At 39.0% G+C, this 25,155-nt stretch overlaps 1 protein-coding gene across 1 annotated transcript in view; it reads right to left on the bottom strand.

The window, feature by feature from the left end:
* LOC139731058 (histone-arginine methyltransferase CARMER-like) overlaps positions 1–25,155 on the bottom strand; it is a 43,763-nt gene that overhangs the window by 9,337 nt on the left and 9,271 nt on the right. Inside the window, exons 2-6 of the mRNA XM_071641937.1 lie at positions 22,528–22,656; positions 8,258–8,373; positions 7,161–7,265; positions 3,413–3,523; positions 823–1,000 (exon numbers count right to left, since the gene is read on the bottom strand). Coding sequence (XP_071498038.1) covers positions 823–1,000; positions 3,413–3,523; positions 7,161–7,265; positions 8,258–8,373; positions 22,528–22,656 — 639 coding nt within the window. The remainder of the gene's footprint in view (positions 1–822; positions 1,001–3,412; positions 3,524–7,160; positions 7,266–8,257; positions 8,374–22,527; positions 22,657–25,155) is intronic.

Raw genomic sequence — 25,155 nt, 5'->3', positions numbered from 1 at the left:
AATATCAAAATGCCAGCTTGCAGATTTCTTTGCAAGAACACTGTTGACATACATTGTATGAGTAACTGCAAGAACTTTGCATGAATGTGACGAATCTCACCCTCAATGTCATGAGAAATTTGCTATCAGTGTATAGAGAGCTGTGCACTCATCCATCTATCAAATCAGTTATAATGCTGAATCTTACTCACATCACTAATGGTATTAGTATCTTTAACCATGCTAGAACTGCCATGAATATACAAGTCCTTGTTTTGTGAGGAGCTCTACATTCACAAAAAACAACAACAACAAACAAACAAAATTTGTGGCCAGTTACCAAGGATGAAGTAGTGAAAGAAGACATCACTGGAAAATAAAGTGTAGAGAATGGCGTAACAGTGTCAGAACAGATAAGCGCCATCCCAAGAAAAAGGAAAAGCTGCCATGACTTGATAACGGGAGGACAACAATAAAGACATTGCTTCCCTGATGTGGAGGATAGCGATATCAATATGACCATGTTGAATATGATCTTGAAATTTCAGATAGAGATGACTACGACAAATCACATATGGGATTATTGAATTACATGAATGGAGATGTTGATACTTAGGATCATACCTAGGGATGATAAGGCTGCTGATGCCACAATGACAGCTGCATGACGGTTGTATCAGTATCACAAAAACAGATGTATCATTATCAGTAAATGGTGATGATACATCTGCAGATAATGGGAATGAATACCCTCACTATACTCAAATCATCCTCCAGTTCTGGCTTATGAAGGGAAGGGGGGGGGGGGGGGAGGGGGAATAGGGGAAGCGGGGTTGCACTCACCTCCCGGTTTGAGCCACTTCTTGGCATGGAGGTAGCTCTCCAGCATCCGCTCGTTGAACAGCATGTACCCCATGGGCTCCGAGACTATCAGGTCCACCTGCTCGGGCACCGACACCTCTTCAACCTTACCCGGGATCACAAAGACGCGGTTAGCAAGATTGTTGGCTTTGACGAGTTGCTGTGGAGGATTCAAAAAGGGATGAGCGGCATGGGCGAGCGATTAAGGTTTGAACGAAAGAAGGAGTGACACGGTGAACGTGGCAACTCTGTTCACAATTCATACAGGCTTACAGTTCGTTGATTACAAAGTGCATACTCCACTAAACATAAAGGGCAGAGTAGCATTAGACGAAAATATGCATTGCGGGAGGAAATTTGGAATGCTTTTTCTTGCACATTGGAAGTGCAGTGCATAGATACACTGTTTTGAGGTGTCCACTGTAACTCTATCAAATAGAGAGAAAATTGTTAATGGACGTTCAGCTACGAGGGCACAGTGACGTACACCTCCTTGATGCAAGTCATGTGACGTTGTCACGTGATCTGCAACTGCACATTTCAATCTCCAGTCAGTCTGTGAGTTCCCAAATAACTCAACAGCTGGTTGATGCACTGGGAAGAAAGCATTTCCACTCCTGTGAGAAAGAGAGAGTATTTACTGTGACAACAAAAATATGAATTCATCTCATTTCTTCTTCTTCTTTTTTTTTCAAATTTGTGAGAATGTGATATAAAGCCTTGGGGTGTAGGCAAGGGAAGATGACAACATTGCTGGTGTGACCTGCAGAGAGAAGAAAACTGGAATAATGAACAGATTCACAACATTTCCATTTTACTGCACAACATGAGGGTTGTTTAATCTGGCAACTCAGAGGAAAGCAGCCTCGAACATGTGTTTGATGCATACAGTGATACAATTAACAAAAAGATAATCCAAAGAATAGTGTTACAGTATCAGCTTTGCTGACATTGCACATGCATGCATTCTATTGTAACTCTGCATGTAGAACAAATTTTTGGACAGTTGCAAGTTCTTCAAAATTAGCAGTCAAGGGCACAGTCAGTGACCAGCAATGCTCGCGCCAGGCCCCTTGCCCACACAGTACTTACTGACCGGCCGCGTTCATCTCAACGCCACCGCTTCGGACGGTGAACGAGCGCTTGTGGCTAGAGGGGGAAAACGCCCAGCGCTGAGGTATTGGAGGGCTAGGTTGAGGTGAATGTTACACAACACATTGATAGAACTCAGTGAGCAGAAGTGTGTCATCGCTTTATCGCCACGGTGACGTGCTGCACTAACCAATCACGGATGGGTTTCTCACTCTAAGAGAGAAACCAAAGAAAGAACAACAAACAAAGAAAACAGGGATTTAGTGTGGATGAATGGACAATGGGGGGAAGAGTGCGAGAGAAAAGAAAAATCATTAGCCCAAAGAAGATGCAACGGCGTGGGTTGGACGAATCTGAAAAGGAAACGACAGATAAAAAATATCAGTATAAAGAAACAAAACAAATCTGGGTTAGTGTTAGTTACAGAAACCATTGCAAATAGAATGAAGGTTGCAAAAGTAGCGACGTAAATATACATCAGCTGCTGTAGAACTTGTCTTAGAGAAAGTCCTTTTTTCTTTCTTTCCCCTTGTTTTTTGCGTGCATATTTACCTCAGAAATGAAGACTTACGAATGCAGCAGCGGTAGCATTGTGCAGACCACTTTGCATGGGAGGTAAGAAATAATGAAATCTCTGTATGGCTGCATTATACGTTTGTGGGCTGCTAAATGCACTCAACATCTTCACTTTGTTTCATGGGAAGATGCACTTTGTAGTATATACCAAACATACTTGCACAACAAGACCACATTCTTGTACATGTCCAAATCAAAACACTTGACAGAGTCTGTATTTTCCATTGCCAAGAATCCCTTAAAATGAAACTTTAATTTTTTTTAATGCATATAATATTCAACAAACTGCAATCTTTTAAAGAAATAGATGGGATTAGCATATCTCTCCCTCTGATAACACTGCACTCATATTCTCTCATGCACTGCAATTGAGATCGGGGTTCCGTTTCATAAAAAATTGTTATGACAGCAACTCTTGCTAGAATGGCAATTGTCAGGGCAATGACAGGAATCCAGCTTCCTGATTGGCTGTTGCTATGGGAAGTTGCTATTCTAGCAAAAAGTTGCCACCCTAACATCTTTTATGAAATGGGGCCCTGGTGAACTGAATTACCTTTTCTTGATAGTGAGATACCTAGTATACTATGTTCTGTGACTGTAATCATATGAATACCTAAGATAGTGTGCATCTCTGATAATCTGGTGAGTTATCGCAAAACTCTCTATACTGGATCCCAAAGAGCGATTAAACAGATTAGTTGCACATTGTGCACTCATTATTGAATATCTGTGGGTGAAAGCAGCTTCCACATCAACAACAAAACAAGACACTCGAGGTCAACAAGTGAAACAGCACAAACAATTCCTGGACATACCCATGATGAGGTCAGTTGTGTGTAGAGGTTACATGACTAGTCTTGCATTGAGGCTACATGTCTAGTCTTGCATTCAGACTCAGACTCACCTTGGCTTGCTCTGCTATTGAGCTCGCCTCGATGGCGTAGACTTTGCGCGCCCCTGCTTGGATGGCAAAGAACGACAAGATTCCCGAGCCAGCACCGATGTCTAGTACGACCTGCAACACAGTGAGATGGATGCATATTTTTTAAAACCATCAATATCTTACAGTAAGACTACAACACCAGGGATATCGTATTGGTATAAACATATGTTTCAATACATTGATAATGGCACTGCTTGTGACTTTTATCACTAACCCCCCCCCCCCCCCCCACACACACACACACACATTTATACGTGCAGTGTGATGAAATCACAGACTTACACTGGTTTCCAATCAAGATCCAAAATCAAGCAATTAATCCATAAGTTCAACAAAGAGTGCTCATCAGCAATGCACATGTGGGACTTCATGTAAACCAGACATCTTTTGGATAACCTATGGCAGATGGCATAGGTTATCCAAAAGATTTTTTTTACCAACTTCTTAGTATGGGGAAACCTTGCAATGAAACAAATGTCCCAAGGGCAAAATGTTAAAATTGCACAAGTAAGGTGTTTCTTTAAAATGTGCGTGCCTTGACCTGCACTTTGTACCTCCCCCCCCCCCCCCAAATCCCTCCACAACAACAAAAAAGAAAAGAAAAAAAAAAGAAAATTTGCAAATTAGGATGTGTTCTCCCTTGGCACCCTTCAAGCCCATTTCTGCTTTTTACAAGCAGACTTGAAGACATCTGCGAACTCGAGTGCCTGTGTCCTACGTACCACTAGCCATAAGGACTTTGAGCCAAAGCCACAGACAAAATGTCTAGGAAAGATGAAAAATGGAATTCTGCACACAGTCTCTAAAAGCGAGCTCTAGATCTGTAACATAAATGCTATGGACGACGCTATTAGGCTAAAAATGGTGTTCCGCAAGGCAGCTGTTTCTATTGTTCGACCTGGGAGGCTGCATTGTCTTGCTGTTAGCATTGCAGATCTAAAGCTCACAAATAACATCTTACTGAAGTAAAATCTATTACATGGACTCCTTGAGCTACAACTATAAATGTGCATTATTTTTATCGTATACATGTGCATTATTTTTATCATCATCATTACCGTCATCATCATTCTTCATTGTTATCAATATCATCTATTTATCAATTCATCAATCTATTCAGTAATTCTGTTTTGATGAATTTCAAACGTAAGTGTCAAAATGGAACAATAGTATATCAGTGACAGTTCTATGACATTTGTTCCAGTGACAATAAAAAAATCTGCACGCTAGGCCAAACATAAAACCTACCTAACCACAAACATAACCCTAACCCTAACCCCAACCCTAACCCTATCCTCACATCAAACTAATGAAAACCCTTATCACAGGAACCCTAACCCTAATCCTCACATCAAACTAAACCTAAACCCCTGTCACAACTCTAACCCTAAGTCCTCAGAAAAATAAGACCACAGCAATTGTCACAGAGGCAAAAGTCATATCACTATCAATGACAAGTCATTGATAGCTTGGGGTGCTTCATTTCAATTGTAAATCAAAACTTGACTTCTTAGACATGGAATGGCAACATCAACTTTATATTTCTTCCATTCACATAACAGCAAGTGTGGGATGCATCAACTATCTCGGTGACCACATTGTCTGCTAAAGGAGAAAACTGATTGAAAACGGAATTTTTCTTTTTTCAGCTGACACAAAAATGCATGCAAAGGTCTGAGGGGGGGTCAGACATCAGAAAAACAAGGAAAAGTAGAAATTACGCGGTGCGTAAAATATGTCCCCGCCGGAAGTAGCATTTAGTATCAAAATGTACTATATAGGTCAAAAGATCAAGGTCAAAGGTCAAAGAAGTCAAAGGTCAACATTCTGTGTAGAAGTTTTGAAGCCCTCACCTAGTGCCATCACATAAAGCAAACGGAATCGAAATCCGGTTAGAAATGGCGAAGGAGTAGCATTTTGTAGCCAATGTACAATATAGGTCAAAAATCAAGGTCAAAGGTCAAAGAAGTCAAAGGTCAAAATTCTGTGTAGAAGTTTTGAAGCCCTCACCTAGTGCCATCACATAAAGCAAACGGAATTGAAATCGGGTTAGAAATGGCGAAGGAGTAGCATTTTGTAGCAAAATGTACAATACAGGTCAAAAAATCAAGGTCAATGGTCAAAGAAGTCAAAGGTCAAAATTCTGTGTAGAAGTGTTGAAGCCCTCACCTAGTGCCATCACATAAAGCAAACGGAATCAAAATCCGGTTAGAAATGGCGAAGGAGTAGCATTTTGTAGCAAAATGTACAATATAGGTCAAAAAATCAAGGTCAAAGGTCAAAGAAGTCAAAGGTCAAAATTCTGTGTAGAAGTTTTGAAGCCCTCACCTAGTGCCATCACATAAAGCAAACGGAATCGAAATCGGGTTAGAAATGGCGAAGGAGTAGCATTTTGTAGCAAAATGTACAATACAGGTCAAAAATCAAGGTCAAAGGTCAAAGAAGTCAAAGGTCAAAATTCTGTGTAGAAGTTTTGAAGCCCTCACCTAGTGCCATCACATAAAGCAAACGGAATCGAAATCGGGTTAGAAATGGCGAAGGAGTAGCATTTTGTAGCAAAATGTACAATACAGGTCAAAAATCAAGGTCAAAGGTCAAAGAAGTCAAAGGTCAAAATTCTGTGTAGAAGTTTTGAAGCCCTCACCTAGTGCCATCACATAAAGCAAACGGAATCGAAATCGGGTTAGAAATGGCGAAGGAGTAGCATTTTGTAGCAAAATGTACAATATAGGTCAAAAAATCAAGGTCAAAGGTCAAAGAAGTCAAAGGTCAAAATTCTGTGTAGAAGTTTTGAAGCCCTCACCTAGTGCCATCACATAAAGCAAACGGAATCGAAATCGGGTTAGAAATGGCGAAGGAGTAGCATTTTGTAGCAAAATGTACAATATAGGTCAAAGGTCAAGGTCAAAGGTCACGACTGAAATTCTGTGTAGAAGTTTCAAAGCTCCCATGTAGTGCTATCATATAAAGCAAACAGAATCAAAATTGGCTCATAAATGACAGAGAAGTAGCAAATTGAAGATTTTGATCACACACGGACGCACACACGGACACACGGACGGACACACGGACGGACACACGGACGGACGCACGGACGGACACACACACGTACGGAGCCCGTTTCATAGTCCCCTGCTCGAACTCGTTCGGCGGGGACAACTAAACCAAACTTGGAGCACAAAAATTATTGCTGAAAAATCATTATATCTCACTGATACTCCAGAAGTCAGTTTGACAAACACATACACCACATACTTTTTCCATATTCTTCATTCAAATTTTGCTCGATATCAAAATCATACACACACATACAGCATGTATGCACACAAACAAACACACAAGCCAATACATTACATGATGATTCACAGCATTTGTATGATGCCATACATCTGTTTAAAAAACATTCAAAGGCGCTATATATTACAGATGTACACTAGCAAGGCTCGACACTAACTTTTTCTTTTGGTAGCCCGACAATGAAATATGGTCGCCGTTTTGGCCCAATTGGGATTGTGATGTAGCAAGCATACTATTAATCACATACATCTGCAGGTCAGCTCCTCGCAAATAATCGCAACCTATGAGTTTCAATTTTTTTTTTTTTTTTTACAGTGAGAATGACAAATCATGAAGATGCAACCCCGATCACGACCCGAATTTTGATAGCAATTTTTGCAACAAGAATGGCACTACTGCAGACATACAGTACCTTGTCCTTGAAGTCTTCATGATTTGTTAACATAGCCTTCTGGTAGGTTGACGTGCGTATGTAGTCCTGCATCATGTTCTGCTGCTGAGACAGGTAGCCGTAGAACTGAATTTTGAAGAAAAACAAAATTGGGGTAGGAACAATGAGAACCAAATCATGTAAGAATGCTAAATACTATTGTTCTCTCTCGCTCTCGCTGTGATTTTTCTCTAACGTTTGTGTGTCTGTGTGAGTGTGTGTGTGTGTGTCTGTCTGTCTGTCTGTCTCTTCCTCAGTTAAGTCCTCCAAAGACTGAGATCATGACTTGCTGCATTCTTCAGGGATGTGAGATCCTGAATACAGCATGAAGGAATAGGTGCAGACGAGCTCTTTAAGCTACCGCAAGCGTTTCTCGGGAATACGCTAGTCAGTGTATCAATAACAGGATACATGAAATACTTTGGGTTACCAATTACACACAAGAACTGAAGAACTGTTGTGAAGTACAGCAGACACACTAAATCAATACTGCCAATGTTTCTAGAGTCCAGTGACTGCATTTTATTTGCAACTTAGTAATAGTACAGAGGGCCCCTCTTAATCTTCAAAACTATCAGTAGAAACTAAATTCAAGATTAGAGTAATACTGATATATGACATGACCAAAGTAAAGAAACATACATATTTCACCTCCCACCCTTGATTTCTTGTTGATTTCATTCACATCATCAAATGGTGCATTAAATATCTTTTTATTTGGTAAACTGCAATGAACTAATGACACAAGCAGTATGGTAAGAGGTAAGAATGTAATCAAATCACACTGTCCATTCTTTGAAAAAAAAAAAATCATCATTCACTCTTTGTTTTTAGTATAATTACTTTTGCTTTTGTGACTCAAATATAAATACCTGAAATGAGTGAATGAATTGCACTTCAATTACTTAAATGAAAATATCTCCCCCCCCCCACCCCACTCTCTCCCTTACATACTGATAACCAATCCCAACGTATGTACACATGTATACACATGTACACAAACTCACAAATACTCATACAATGTGAACAGAGAATGGTGGCTAGCCACTTTTGAAGCAGTGAAAAGGGAAGCGCCCTACCTGAAAATACTGTACAGCTGATGCATCGTCTGTTCGCTCAGAGAATACCGACTTCTTTCCTGCCTGTTTCTGATTGAACCTTGCTCCTTCCAAAATCTTCTCAAATCTTGTGACCTCTGCAGATGGTGAGAAAACAAAATCAAATGATCGTTCAAAACGACATATATTCCAGCAAATAAATGCTGTAACATGCTCCCTTGCTGTTTACAACATCCTTCCTTGAAAGACATTTCCATCAAAACTCTATACATGATATGCCATATCAATACTACTGTATAATCCTTTTACATCAGACATACCAAAATATGTAGAATCTAAGTAAATCCCGAGAAATTATAAAAGAAAAAAAAATCAGAGCATAATCTTTGCAGCTTACAAAACAAATTATACATCTCTGTGTGCATTTGTATATTCAATGTCACTGTTACGTGTTTTATAAGGCCAAGATGGCTGTGTCACAGTTCCTACTGGAGAAACATTTTCATGATTTGATGTCATCCAGGAAATGGTTTCAATATTTCAGTCCTCAATCCTAATTGTCTTGCTACAAATGTATTTTGCCAAATCTCTCACCTACAGGCTGTATATAAAATCAAACGATACAAGTTTTCCATAATTACATGACTACAAGGAAAAATTTCTTTAAATATTTGTTAAACTTGTTTTTCTTTTCTATTTCAGAGGGTGGGGGAGCAATATTAACACATAAAGTTATTTCATTTCTCCTACTCTGACGGTGATCTCGGGAAGATTACACAGACATGCATAATTCATTCCAACTAAAGCCTTTATTAAGTTGTGAGCTCCAAAATGAGCTACCCACGTCAATCCCAAATCATTTAAGAACATTGAGGGATGGGAGCTGAGTAAATCACTCGTACAAGGTCCCCATTCATACCACTTTGATCCTTCTTCAATAAATGTCAATCATGAGGTATTTGTTTTAAGGTGCTGCACGGTGCCTCTCACTGACAAGTCTATACTTGAAAGTTATACTTTTAAATCTCTCCACAAGAAACCTTTCCTCACAAAATAACAAATTTTGAAGACACCCGTTGAGCCCGCTAGTGCTACACAATCAAAAACACAAACTCGCTGTGAAATTTCTAAAAGTCTATTATGAGTGTACCACCATCAACACCCATCAGGGCAGTATGGGCAAAAGATCCCATTCATAATCATCCTCACTGTGCAATCAGCCACTTCGTATGTAGTTTAATACACTGTGCGCATGAGGAGAAAAAGGTCATTTGTGATAACGGGGAATGCTGGTTTTTAAATTCACCGAGATAAGCATCGGTGATGTAATGATCATTCAAGTAATCCTTACAAATGGTGCTAGCAAGCCAATCCAATGTGTATGTACTCGACAGCCACAAGCTCTTTAAAAGTTTAGCATTTGGCAAGAAGTTTCTAATGCATTCAAAACAAAACAGTGAATGAAATGGTACTTTCCCAAGTATTAACTGATGACAGCTCTATTCTGGTCACCTGATCTACACAAGTGCACTCTTTGTTTAAATGTGAATTCCATAAATTGTTATGTCGGGGCTAACTTATGCATTTATGTTGCTTTGAAAACTGGTGAGGAACCTTATAAAAGCCATGTGGAGGGGGGGTCATTTGGGAAATATGCACATAAGCTAAATGGCTTTAATACTATGTATACTGCTGTTGTACAATGGCCCATCGAATCAAGATGAAACAGAGTGACACAAACAAGATGTACTCTAAAAATCAATGTTTTTACTCTAGTAATTTTTCGCGTTCTGCTTCAGAATCACGACGTGACACAGTGGTAAAATTCATGATGCACAAATAATTGTATTCGCAAGCTTTTATTTTTGTGCTAGCTTCTGGTCACATGAAATGCGCAAAAATTTAAACTTTTACAGACTTTGCATTCTTTGCACTTTCCTTGTGAACACGATGGAGTACTTAAAATACACTTGAGCGTGACACAAAATACCTGAACAGGTACAACATTGTTCTACTGTTTGTACATACATGTACAGTTGAATTTCAGCTACATGTGTATAATGCATCTAGATTGTACTTTGATGAAAGTCTAAACCACTCGGGCATGTAATCTGAACCACCTATGCACACATTTCTATAGCCACGCATATTTCTATGACGCACACACATGCAGCACATGAAAGAATGCATCGAAAGGTCAAGGGGTCAATACGACGGTCACCCGTCTGATGATGACACAGTCAAATGGAAACCTTCAGGCCAGTTGTCATCCACAGTCAACCGAACTGATACTCTACTAGCCTGCCCTGGTTATCATGGCTCAATGAAAAAGAAACTCCATGTGACGTTTGTAAAAAGATTAGAAAACAATAAATAAAGAGAGAAAAACAAATAATACAAGATTCACCACAGTCAGAAAGATAGATTTTTAGAAAATTATGGAATTTCAAAGTTCTATGGTTTCATTTATAACACTATGATGCTGACGAAATGACTAACCTGCAAATAAATTTTCACTGAATTTTTTGTTTTAATGAATACTGTAGATGAAAATCATACACTTCATATAAAATCATTTAGTAGATAAACAAGGTGTCGTCTTTCCAATACACTGTAACTGCTTTTAAGAGATAAGGAATTGTACATGTGGCTATCAAATCATTGAAAAATCACATGTTTATAACTTTATATTGTTTGGTTTAAACCTTTCCCAGGAGAGTTATGGAGTAATGAAGTTACCGTCTCATCCAATCTGCACAGAATACTTGTGACCAATTTTACTGTCTTGTGAGAACAAGCTAACTCTCAAGTTCTAAAGTTTTCTTGTCTTCCATTAGATCTAAATGAAAATGATATCTTCGAATTCCATGCTGCCTTTACAAAATCAAAATAGAGTGACACTCTATGTTGAGAGGGCATCAGGCTGCCTTTATTAACATTCCAACGTTTGAAGTGCATTTCAATAACCACAATCAAAACATGTTTGCAAACACCTTTCTCGGATCAAGTTTCTCCAGTTGTTGTGTTCGTCAACTCAGTTGTGAGTCAATTGGGAGGCCTTGCCACTTCACAGCTCCATTGCACAGTTTGACCCAAGGAGCATAGAGATGTGTAGTTGGCAATGGTTGGCGTGGGCATGTCCAAGCTATAAATGAATTTCAAAATGACTTTGCATCTATCAACCCAACAGAAATGCATTTCTGGCTCAAACGCATTTGCGATTGCACTTTTTTTTTGGGCATTTCAGAATTATGCGTTTCTAACCCCATGAATCACAACAGCTTTGCATTTTATCAAGTCTCAACTGCCCAAAACTCCCTGAAAGTTGATTGGAAACCTAAATTCTGTGCCAGAAGGGAGTTGATAAATGCAACCTCAGTCAGCTGGTCAGGTTTTACCATGAAGCTCCTTGGTTTTATTTTCCTTTTTTTTTTTTTGGGGGGGGGGGGGGGGGGGGGCTCAACGGGACTGTCAGGGTACTGTCAGCCAGCAACTCAGGTTTAAATACTCTCTTTGAGGCTCTAGAGCTATTGACACTTACAGTGAAATACGGCGTGGTACATGTATTTTGTAAATGCGAAAGTAAACACACCGCAAAATGCCTCCCGAAATACACTGCTAAATACCGTGGTATTTCAGGGTGATAATCAAAACTTTGCACAAAATATGCATGCAAGATTTGGGTGTGAATCATGCCACAAAATACCATGCAAAAAATTGTGGTGTTCTCACGTGACTGACACACTGTCTTCTCTCTAAAATTTTTAACATGGTACATCTCATTATCCATTCAGAGACAATGAAGAACTGTAATTTGTATGTCTATCTTAAATCTCATTATCATTAGTAAAGTACTGTACAAATTACATATTGTATTATGATGATGATGATGATTATCATCATTATTATTATTATTACGATTATCATTACGATTATTATTATTATTATTATCATTATTACTATTATTATTATCATTATCATTATCATTATGAAATGGCGACTACTCATGTACATGATACGTATGCCACTTTCAAAAATATCTGTTAGAGAAGTGAAACATTAAATACTCCACACACAGACTACATGTACACTGTACAGAGCAAATGGACCTCTACACAAAAATGATGGTGCAATCATTTATGTACAACTGTATTTTAAAGTACAAGCAAGATATGCAGCCCTCATAGCAGAATTGGATTTTGGTCATTAATACAAATTGTAGTCAGCGAGACAAAATGTAGAGTCTTCTTTTTAATGTCTTTTTTTTTTTTTTAAAGCTGCTGGAAACTGCTTGGAAGAAATCCAATACAGTCTGTAAATAGCGAGCCGGAGGAGTAAAATGTGGTCATAAGGGCTTTCTACACTTGTAAATTTTCGCTTAGTCCCGTACCAACGGTGGGGCTAAGGGGGGGGGGGGGGCCTTAGCCCCACCGTTGGTACGGGACAATAGCCCACTTTCTGTTTACACTCTTTTTTGCCAAAGTGGGCTAGCCCCACCGATAGTCCGGTACTATCTGGCCCTGCAAAATAGCAGGGTTAGCACCACAATTGCGGTGCCAAGCAAGTGAGTGTAAACAGAACGAAAAAATAATCCTGGGCTAAGCGACGGAGACGAAGTCCGACCCTCACTGAATAATCAGAAACGAGGTAATCAAGTGCTGCCGGTGCGCGCGCGTACGTGTTCAGTACACAGCGTAATCATGAATATTCATGTGGTTTGGAAAGTCCGGGGCTAAGAAATATGAGTGTAAAAAGGTCAGTTTTCTCCTTAGCCCCGGACAAGAGATAGTACGGGACTATTATTGGCCAGTGTAAAAAGCTGAAAAAATTGGTACGGGACTAACGATAGTCCTGGGTCAGAGAAAGTTTGGGGTTAAGAAACACAAGTGTAAAAAGGGCTATAGGGGCCTGATCACGAGCTCAGGCGCCTTTTGCCTCCATTCGTAATGTCTGAATACAAAACAACCAATACCACAATCATGTCTTCTTGGAGTAGCATTTAATACCTGCCAAAAATATGGTAGACACAGTATCCCCATTACCAATAGCCCATGGATTCAGTCCACCACTAGTCTCCACCACCTACATGTACAATGTATTTTGTATGCAGATACTGTGTACTGATTTAAGTCTTTAATAAATGAGGCTGTCCGGAAAGTTCATAGCATGAACAAGACAGTTAACACATGTGCACATGTGTGCCTGATGCAGTGTGAATAGAAACCCTGGGGCACTCCTAAATTGTTTTGGCATACACAAGTGCAGCAAAGCATCACTGTCATTTATTGAGAATGCAGCCAATGAGATTGAAGGTTACATTTATTTCCAGAGAAGGGTAAAGTGGACAGCTTGTCCGTAAAGAACATTTGACCTTCAGCGAGTTGATTGCTTTGATTTCCCGATTGGGGGTATATCACTTTTGGGCCATGAACTATTGGGAAAATAACTCAACAAACACATTCACCTAGCACAGTACTCATGTAGTCCCACATAAGTGTATCAGTGTGTGCATTCTATGAAAGTTACTGTCTACAAAGCAAATCTTCCTCTAATGAGATATCCATTTTCACTGCGAGCAGCGAAACATAAGCAGTGACTTCCGAAAGAAACGGATCTACAGTTTTATGCAAATAAGTTATCATTCTGTTTCTCTTTCAAAGTACAACTGTATGTAGTGGTTTCATACCAAGTGACTTCTTTATGTTGAAAATTTCCTTGACAAATACCAGTTACGCCATGCACTCAAACAAAGATTTCAAAGCTTTTCAAGGTGAAAGATAAATTGTACTTTAATATTGCACATCTACATTATGTATAAGTAGCATTTCAACCCTACAATGAACTGGCAGCTTGTAAATGGTGGGAATAAATTTGTTTGGTCAGTTTATAATCTAAAACAGATTTCACGCAGACATGGATGACCTTTAATAGCATATACACAAAATACATGCAATCTGCATTGCGACAATTCTTTCCAGTAGTCTTGGGAATCCCCTCCCCCCATGAAAAAAAACAAAACAAAAAACAATAGTTCTTTATATGTCCTGAAACCACAGACCATTTACATGTAGGTGTATGTATGTATAGTGGTATGCATGATGAAGATGGGTCTATTGGTGATTTAATTAAAGCCTATATTGGCACCATTTCAAGTAATTGTGTTATCATTGTGATATTTGACCGATATTTACAAACTAGAACAATTCTTGAGTGGAATTCTAAAAATGATAAAAATAATAATAATAATAATACTATTTAATAATATCAATAATAATAATAACAATAATAATAATAATAGTAATAATAGTAATACTTGTAAGAAAATTCTGCACCACTATATCATGGCAAATGAATACACAGAACAGTGTGTATTCATCACAGATGCAAATCTAAAACCGTGGAGAAAAGTGGCATGATATTTTGTATGTCATCCATGCATGGATATCTACATGTAGCTAAGATACCAGCAGGTGCAGTGCCCCTGGGGATCAACAGCTTGTAAATGCCAAATGGCTTCCCATAAATACAACAGTCATGACAAGAGTTGATTACAGTGGCCACCAGCTTGTGTTGAATTGAAAACATGGATCGATGTAAAGAGTGCAAAGAAAAAGGTAGAGATGGACACTTTCTGATTTACCTCCCCCAAAGAGGTTACATTGCAAGTTTTTGCCGACATTGGTTCGTTTGTTGTGTATCTGTTTCTTTGCAAAATAATCCAATAAAGATATGAATGGAAATGGATGAATTTCAGGAAAACTTGAAAATGACACAAGCAACAGATGATTATAAGTTCAGTAGTGATCCAGATCATTGTCCGGATCTAGGAATTGTTTTGATTTTTTTGAAGGATTCTTTATAATTTGGGAATAGTGCTACTTGGTGGAGGGATGCCTGCGCTCTCTGTCGTCCAATCCTCCTGTAATGCTTTGTTGGCTCAGTATTAGACTCAAAAGTGGCTGCTTTAGCCTTCTATTATATAAGAATGTGATGAATGGTCCTACTACATTGTATGTCTATTAAAATGGAGCTCAGAAAGTGGCATAAACTGATGTTCAGGTTGGAAATCAAAACAATTTTTTTAGTCTGTCATGTATTCTACTAGACAATCTTGTGTGCACTCTTTTCAAATCTTTTTGCAATCAGTAAAACCTAGGAATGATGTGGTTTTGATTGCTACAAAGTGGATCACACAGCTGTAGATGCTGCTATTATTCCAGAAATAAGATCCCCATACTGGTAAAGCGGGGTTCCCACTATCGTGCGATCCATTGCGAACGCCACGATTGGACATTCGTAACTGATCGTGGAAAATTTGTTGAACTCGTCTGAAATTTCACGTTTGGATACGAGGTTATGCGAGTCAATACGTGTTGGTACGCTTGGATGCGATATGGTCACGATTGGTCTATTTCAAGCGATACGATCTGTCATGATAGTCTGCCGTTCAAATACGATCCGACAGGATTGTCCTGATTGAGTTCACGATTGGTACCGATCTAACATGACCATTACGATCAGGATCCCCGATCTGGTACGTGCAGCAACGTACTGATACGTTTCAATACGAATACCGCGAACCAATACGGGCTGCTGAGAAAAGATGCGATATCTTTTACGATCGGGATCACAAGCAACCCCCATTTAAGTCACGATTGGACCCGAATGGGAATATTATAGTCCGGCTGACGATGGATTTCATTGTTTCCCTCAAATTATGCAGAGTGATTAGGCCTATTAATTTTATCCACAACCATTGATGATGGCAAGGCTCGACAGGTTGACGATGATGACAACGTAACCTTTGCAGTATTGCTAATGACGATTATGTTATCAGAGAGCGTAAAGTAGCACCCAGGCCAGCCATAACCTCAGATATTCCCTCGTCTAACATTAAACGTAAAGAAATTAATAGATTATTAAATCGACATGCTCACCCTCCCCCTCACAAAAAAAGAATAAAATAACGAACCCAAATACATAAGATGAGATGATTACCCCTCTTACCCAGAAAAAAAAACCCAGCAAGACAAAATGACTTTTCTCTCCAATACTTGAAGAAAATAATTAGAAATGGAAGCTAAGAAAGAGGATGGGATCATTTTGAATGTTATGTAACATTGTATTATGTGTTATATAAGCTCGATATAAGAAAGTTGGCCGCCATGGATAGTATTGCTTATGTGTTCGATTTCATATTCGCAAAGGGTATGTATCATGCCTTTTTATTTCAAAATGTCGTTATCTCATGGGTTATTAAAGTTTGGTTTATTCGGCTTGATTTAGTGTTTTACTTAACAATGTTTAACATAAGTGATACACGCACATAACTGAAAAGTGACTCCCTAATCAAAATGATGTCACTTTCTAACAAAAAAGGAGGTTTTACGCAAAATTACTTCGCAGGGGTATATTGCTACACTTATTAAATAACTAACTGTGAAAAATAATAAGAGTTATCTTCATTGTCATAATCATACGGGTGATCTCACATCCACGACAATGGTCACTTTTACATTTGCAGTAATAATGACAGTTGAAAATAACCATTTTCCTCTAAAATTATGCTCTACCAAACATACAAAAAAAGACATTAAAAAGTGTCAAAATAGATGCAAAGGGGTCAAACGATGGCTGATGAAACAACAACTCTTAATTACTATGTACAATACACAAACAGCAGGATACTGCACCCCCTCCCCCCAAAAAATACTCTGTAATATACTTTTAAAAATTAACCATTTGCCTTTGATATGTACCCATTAAAGCACGATTCATTAAATTATTCTCATCTTTGTACTGACGTTAGTTAATACGTGCAGACACACAATTGCCATTTTATTTTTGCTCATTTTTTGCTTTCGTTACAAAAGTTATCCCATATCCTGTTTTGTGTGTCTGTATAATGGTAATAACAACTCATTAATGAAAACATCATTAACATAATGTATGAAAACATCTAAAAATCTGTAATACAACTTTCATTTTATGAAATCATTAAAAAATGATTTTGATAATGTACCTTAAAAATTACGACAATTAAACCCCACACCGTCATACAATTTACCGTTTGGAAATAATAATCTAAAGATGCAGGTTACCACCTATCAGAATACAAAATAAATTAATCTATGAGTAAAATAAGGGCAAATGGGCAAATAATGATGATAATAATAAGCGGAAGTGAAGTGGAAAAGTTGATCCCGATCCACTCGATTAAGAAGCACGATTAGACGAGATTTGCTGCGTTTGGATACGATCCTAGACGATCTGATGCGATGATCACGATCAAAAAGTAATCGTGTTAATTGTAGAAAATTTTTGAACCGTCCAAAATTTTCCTATGATTAACGCGATTGCCACGATTGACCTTAAGATCTGATACAATCTGATAAGACCATCACGCTTGCTGCACGATTAAGACCACGATTTCAATCGTGGCGCCAATCGTGATAGTGGGAACCCCGCTTAATGCTTTATTTGCACATCTAAATGGATAAAGAACTTATCAAAAAAGGTGATGGCAGCATTGCCTAATATACATTGTAGTCTGCATTTGTACTATTACGCAAGTGTCCGCATGACTGACAGAGCTTATAATACTATTTTGAGTGAGGGTGTGAACATTTCGAAACAAGGATGTGCATTTCTCTTTACAATGATCTCAATTTGGGACACAAAGTTCTACCATGTTGAAATTTAAGGGCTACTACATGTATGCCTCAATAACACAGCTGAGGTCAACTTAAACATGGAGTAGAATTTCACTTTTTTTTTTAACACACATACTGGAAAGGAAATTTGATATGAAAGCACATAGATAGGTTTTCACAAATAGATAGTTTCCACAGAACTAACACAGATTTCTTCAGAAGTCTTCTGCATATTTTGCACGTACAAACATGTACAAGCAGTAGTGTAATTTGTGTGTTGTAAGATTACGAAAGAGAAACCGATGCTCTTTATCAAACTTTAATGCACATCACACAAATTCCCCATCCAGTGTTAAGTCTATACAGACTAAATATACTGACTGACACTGGACAAACAAGTAAGTGCAGTACAACACATGAACCAGGATATGTTGACAAACGAACAACAACCAGACATGTGACTATCAAAGGACACTGGAGGCATAAAAACCGCCAATATCATGATGTCAACACGCACATCCACTGATAACAAAATTTGCATTAACCACTGTACTGTTTGCTGTAGCTGTGACTATAATGCTTAAAAGAAGATGCTTTTGTACTGGATCAATGGCTATGAAAAAGTTGATAGCTGTGACACGTCTGTAGAACAATTTGTACTTGAACAGAAAAGGGTAACTTTTAAGTCAGATTTTATCATACACCTTTACGTGTCAACATCCACTGATGATATTTTGTGTGATAAACCCATACCATGTACTGTAGTTTGTAGCAGCTGTGAGTACATGGATGATTGGAAAAAGCTGCCTTTGTTCTGGATGAAATCCTATGCAGTACATGTAGCTCTGACACACTGCTCAATTGTAGAATAATTTGCATGTGACTAGAAAAGGGTACATTTCAACAACTTTAAATTGATGCCATAATACTACAAATCTCCCTTCCTCCACCTCTCCCCCTCCCCCCCCCAAAAAAAAAAAAAAAAATTCTAGCAGTCATTAATATCTTTTGTACAACATATAAAGATTGTGTTGTCAATTTTCTAAACTTATCATAGAATTGTCTGTAAACACAGCGATAGCATTTTGATTTCTCAATCACAATAATTTCTGTAAATACAGTGTATGTAGCTCTGTCATACCACTAGCAAGATGATGACTTTTCATTGCAGTTAAAAAGTAAGTTAATGATTATCAGGATCTGCTCCTGACCTTCTGAAGGTGTACCCTAGGATCAAACAAGTACTGTACCTTACCTTTCCACAGCTTTTTTTTTACCCGACATGTAAAGGTATGGCTGATGACATTTAGACCAGGTAACTACAATGTACATTGTACTACATGCATTATACCTACACGTGTACCCAGTTCCCCTTCACAAACTGCAATTTACTTTGCAAATTTGGACTTGCACAAAAATGTGGATGTCGTTTAATCTGTGATTGAGAGCTGCAGTGAATGACTGAAAAAGTAAGTGCTATGTGTGTATTACAAAGATAGCAGATCGATACCTTTTTCTAGAAGCAAATTACTGATTTATCACCTCAAAGATGATATGTTTGTGTGATAAGGAGCAGTATCTTAATGGCGGTTAATTTTGTGAACATCGGTCGCCTCGAAAATTTGTGCAAATTACACCGCCGTGAAACATATGGTGTTTACAGCATTTCGTATGTGGCTACTCCGCATGCAGGATTACAGAACACGTCCCTCGATACATTCTCTAGCTATTGCGATGACAAATGAATAATTCACACATGATGGATGAATGAATGGAGTGAGGAGCTAGCAACAAAATGCTGCCAACTCCACCACCTGACAGAGGGATAAAAGACAAATGCACTGATTATAATTTATGTGCTTCATTCTCGAAACAGACTCACTGTGTTACAATGGTTGTACACAGGCACTGCAGACTTTTAATTTGTATTATACATGCAATGACACAGTCACAAAACACAAAAACTATACAAATTAGTAACCACTGAAACTGACAAAGTTGTGAAATATTTGCAAAGCACTTCTTGAACAGTAACTATGAATAGGCAAATGAGTGAGATGTTGATGATGATGATGATGATGATGATGGGTAAAGAAGAAGAAGACGAAAAAGACGAAGAAGAAGAAGAAGAAGAAGAAAAGTGCTGAGTGTGCTCTACCAAGAGGGTCCTGCCATTATTCCCTAGCTTGATGATGCTATCACCTCACAACTTGCCATTAACACAATGCAGTTTGTACACACGATTTTGGAATTTCCTGTTTTTATGTCTAAATGTAAAATACCTTTGTAAATGTGATGCCTCAGTCTATCATGATTATACACTGTCGGGCTAAAAAAGATTCATTTTCTTCAGCATTTCTTTTTGATTATTATTAGTAGTACATACAGTACATCATGATATGCTGCTACATGTATTGTATAAAATCCATGGGAAGAAAGTAGAACACTAAATGTACTGTAAGTAACATGTACATGTATGTGGATGACATACAATGTATGGTTGCTTGAGACTACACAATTTTGCCTCCATCTCTAATGCACAGTGGGTATTGTGCTATTTTAGGTAATTATGATACACATTTTCCAGTCATTCTATGAACTATGATGTCATAAGAACACTGCATTCAATACATCCTATGTCTGAAGTTAAGTGGAATCTCTATTAGTAGAAACCATTGGTTAGGAGGGTAGTACTAATATCAGTTACCCCCTGCTTGTTCACGAAATACAGGCAGATATCTACGGTCTGGTGCCATATTCCATGAGGCCGGAGGCTGAATGGAATATGGCACCAGACCGTAGACGTTTCCCATATTTCGTAAGAACAAGCAGAAGGTAACGATTTTATCTTTTTAAGTGTAAATGCTAACCTTCTTCTCGCTGATTTCCCCTCATGAATGATGTTGAAATCGCCGGCTGTCAACTGTGACCATGTTGACTTTTAGGCCTACGTCCCGCGAGCTGATTACCGTATGCGCGCATACAAATACGTACATTGTACACATACATGTCGTAAGATACTGCAGTAGCCAGATATAAGTTGCTGTTGTTTATCAAGCGTCTAGTGGTCTCAGGTTATAAAAATGTGCGTAATACATAGTACGCTTGAGGACCGCGCGCTGTCCATTTGTTTTGTACAGGATTAGCGCGCACTTTCCTATAAGCGTCTTTGGTACACGCGCAGCTGGCTGTGTAATATCATGACGTCATATCACGGAATACGGGATATATTCAGTGGTTGATTGACCAATGAGATTACAGAATTCACGATCACTAAAAGATAAATGCTTTTATCACCAGGGCAGCGATGCAACATTCAAGTACTGTATAAAGATCAATCTACAATGTATGTTTCAAATTACTTTTAATCGTGGACACTGATACACTGTATTCTATGGTATTTAGCCTGAGATAAATGATACACCATAAAAGTCATTCTCTATCACAACTTCAGTGAACTTGTCTGCTTGCACTCAGAATGCTGCTGAAACAAATTATTAATACAAATTCGTCAAGAATCTGTCATGAAATGTTCTTCATTTTAATGATAACAACAACAACACCTTTAAGAATGGCAAATTCTAAAGACGAACAGATTTTGTTCCCAAGTTTCCACTCAGCTGACACTGATATCCCAGACGAGTGTACTTAGTTTACTATATAACTGCCCGAGACATTTCACTGCTTGGGCAGCAATGACTTGCTAGAAGCAAAGTCTGTGTATTTTTGTCTTCTAGATTCTCTCCGATGCAACATACACGTGTCCTCATTACTTGACATTTCACATCTGACAGAGCCTCTGTGAATAACGTTCCACTTTCATGACGCAAGAAACATGTTAACTTTCGCTACCCGAAGAGCACTCTATCCCCCCCCCCCCCCCCCCCCCCCGAAACCCAAGAGCTCACCAGAGGCTTCTTTCACCTATGCATATCTCCCTGACATTTAGTATTGGCGCTAGACATTAGATGGACCCCATACACTGCTAGCGCCTCACAAATGGCATCTCATTCAAAAGAGGGCTTGTTGATCACTAGTGCAAGCAACAAATGGGCTTGCCACACAAAGGACTTTTATACTGTGATGGTAATGAGCACTAGTACCTTCTGCCATGAGCAGTGGGCAACTGACTTTGGGGTTTCCTGTATGACAGTATCAGTGACGTTCCTTTTGCAGTAAGTCCTCTAGATACAAAATTCGGAGCCCGACGCATGCAAAGTCAAGCTACAAGTACACACGGAGCCAGCATAAATGCATTATACATGTTTATAGCTTATTAATGACACAAGGGCCCAGCTTATGCAAATGAATTGTGATGCATGAATTTGTCTGTGAATTATGACTACAGTGTAGGGCACACAACCCAGTGGCATTAACCACACTTCCACTTAACGTTTTGTATGTTATATGTGAGAAGCTTATCAATCTCAGTGAAAACAGCACATAATTCAGACTTTTATGTAAGTACAAATTTCACTTCTAGTGTAAAATTTTTGTCCATGACAGTCTCTCCCCTTCCAAAATTTTCTTTTTTGTCTTTTTTTTCCCACTGCCTGACAAAGATCCACTTTTCCCCTGATTTTTTATTTTTCAGTAATCACATATACCTGTTAGCCATCGATAGAAACACAAACTCACCAAAGTCTGTTGTGAAGTGCAGTAAGATGCCATTGCCCCTGATGTTGACCAAGTACGCCAGCTTGGTGGCCCTGCATATCGTCTGCGTTTCTTCATTGCCCAGGTCAAAGGTTAATACCTGCTGGTTACCTGCACATTAAAAAAACAAACAAACAAAAAAACACCAAAAGATAAATAAACAAAATTGTTGCATACAAGCAGGCCAGTAGTGAATTTACCACACAGACAAACAATGCACAATTGGGAAGTGTGGTCATGTATGAGAATTGTATGTGTATTACAATATGTAAATAAAATGATATGAAGTTCAGAATTGCTGTTGCCAGATAAAATTGATGCTGACTTCATAGGTGCCACAGATTCTACGTACAGTAGTAGAAGTATGGATAGTACTAGTAGTAGTACAATTGTAGTAGTACAATTGTAGTAGTAGTAGTAGTAGTAGTAGTAGTAGTAGAAGTACTTATAACTACTAACTACTACTACTACTACCACCACCACCACCACCACTACTAATATACAGTTGTACTACACCAGTTATTTTTATTTCTTATAATAATAAACACTATAAGTCACATAGTAATAATAACAGCAGTGAGTTCATTTGTATACTCCAACATTTCCTACACTAGTATTACTTTTGGGCTGAATAATTGACTCGTCTACAGACTGATAGATTATAAATACTAGGCATGATTACACGAATGTCTCAGTGGTAGAAACTGGGATGGGAAGTTCCGTTGCCCACAGACCTACTGCACTCGGTAAGAAAACACTGTAACCTGTATCAGCCATAATGGGGGGGGGGGGGGAGACTTCAAAAATAGGAAGAAAAGGTGACTCAATGGATTAAATGTAATGTGTCAGCTACGATACAATGCCATGTCAGTGCATTTTTGTACATTGTTTGGCATACTGAAGCCTTCTACAGTTATGGCTGAAATAAACATTAACATAAAACACAGCGCCAAAACTGAACAGGTCTACTTTGTGTATAGTCAAGCTTTAAGCAGAAAGGGGGCCTTACATCTTCGTTTGGAATATAATCAATAAAGCTCCCGTACAGAGGCTGCACTTATCTGATTACAGCAGCTGGAGGTAGACAGAGTGGATGAATATTGGTACTACTAACGACCATTATTGCGCACGAAAACAGCTAACATATCAGCAGTTTCGCTGGTTCATTGAGATTGGGGTCTGACCCTGTGGATAACAAATTATTAAATATTGCATCCTACACTATGGAACTTTGTCCTGCATTTAACTATTCACGAATAGATATGCACAATCTCATGCAAACAATACTTCCAGAGTACAAATGTATTTCTGAGTCATCACGCATTAGAACAGGCTAGGTGTGTGTGGGTTTTTTGAAGTTTATATCCCCAAACCAGGACCTGTTGTCTTATAGAAACTCACAATATAAAGTATCATGTGCATGCGAGTGTGTACATCGTGTACATGTGTGTGTGTGAGAGTGGGTGTGTACATTGTATGTTGGGGGGGGGGGCTGTAGGTGTCTGTCCTACTCCTTAAAGGGGATGGCTAGTAACTGATCAGTGGGAATCAGTGGGAATGCTGGGGGATGATTGTTCCAATTCTTGTGGGATTCATTTAAGAGTACTGTATACGCGGTTATTTTCGCGAGGGTTTTATTTTCGCGAATTTTGCGAGCTTCGGGCTGATCGCGAAATTAAAAACACACGAAAATATTACCCCGTCATACCTTATGTACAAATCGATGACAAAAATATGCATCCAACGCTGGCCACACCAACGCGGCTGTTACACCGGCTAGTACACGTTGTACGTACACTACGATGGAAGTGCAGTACGATGCTAAACATGTGCAATCTCAGTGCTACGTGACTGCAATCAGCGCAGCAGCCTCATACGCATAGCGTAATGGGGCTGCGGTCTGTAGCATTTAGGATCATGACAGGGTAGTATCGCGGGCAAATATCAACTTGAAATCGAAAAATTTCTTCAATTTGAAGACTTACCAGTAAAGTTAAAGTATTGACAACAGGGTTCGTGCAACGTTTGGTTCTGCCAATAGTCCCTTTCTGTTCGAATTGATGACTTAATGTGACTCGGTCGAGAGGAACCTGGGAGAGCTTAAGAGCCACACTGAATTGGCAGCCAGCGCATGTGCACACATCACATGCGCACAAATTTACAGATCTGTCTGTGTGAGCATGCGCTGGCTGTCAACTCAGTGTAGCTCTCCCAGGTCCCTCTGGACCGAGTCACATTAAGTCATCAATTCGAACAAAAAGGGACTATTGGCAGGACCAAACGTTGCACGAACCCTGTCGTCAACACTTCACCTTTACTGATAAGTCTTCAAATTGAAGAAATTGTTCGATTTCAAGTTGATATTTGTCCGCGATACTACCCTGTCATGATCCTGAATGCTACAGACCGCAGCCCCATTACGCTATGCATATGGGGCTGCTGGTCGCAGTTACTAGTACGTGCTACGTTTGCCTATGCGAACGAACACCGGCTCGACGTGGTTGGGGTGAGGCCAAGGGATGCATGTAAATTTTTCGCTAGCGCATCTCTGAAACTTTGTTGTTTACAACTATTTATTGCAACATTTGGTAGGTACCGGTACTTGTGAAT

The sequence above is a fragment of the Diadema antillarum genome, unplaced genomic scaffold (genome assembly GCF_040938485.1).
Source record: "Diadema antillarum isolate AM-2024a unplaced genomic scaffold, OU_Dant_1.0 seq00000355_RagTag, whole genome shotgun sequence".
Classification (NCBI taxonomy): Eukaryota; Metazoa; Echinodermata; class Echinoidea; order Diadematoida; family Diadematidae; genus Diadema; species Diadema antillarum.
This window is presented reverse-complemented; position numbering and strand designations above follow the sequence as displayed.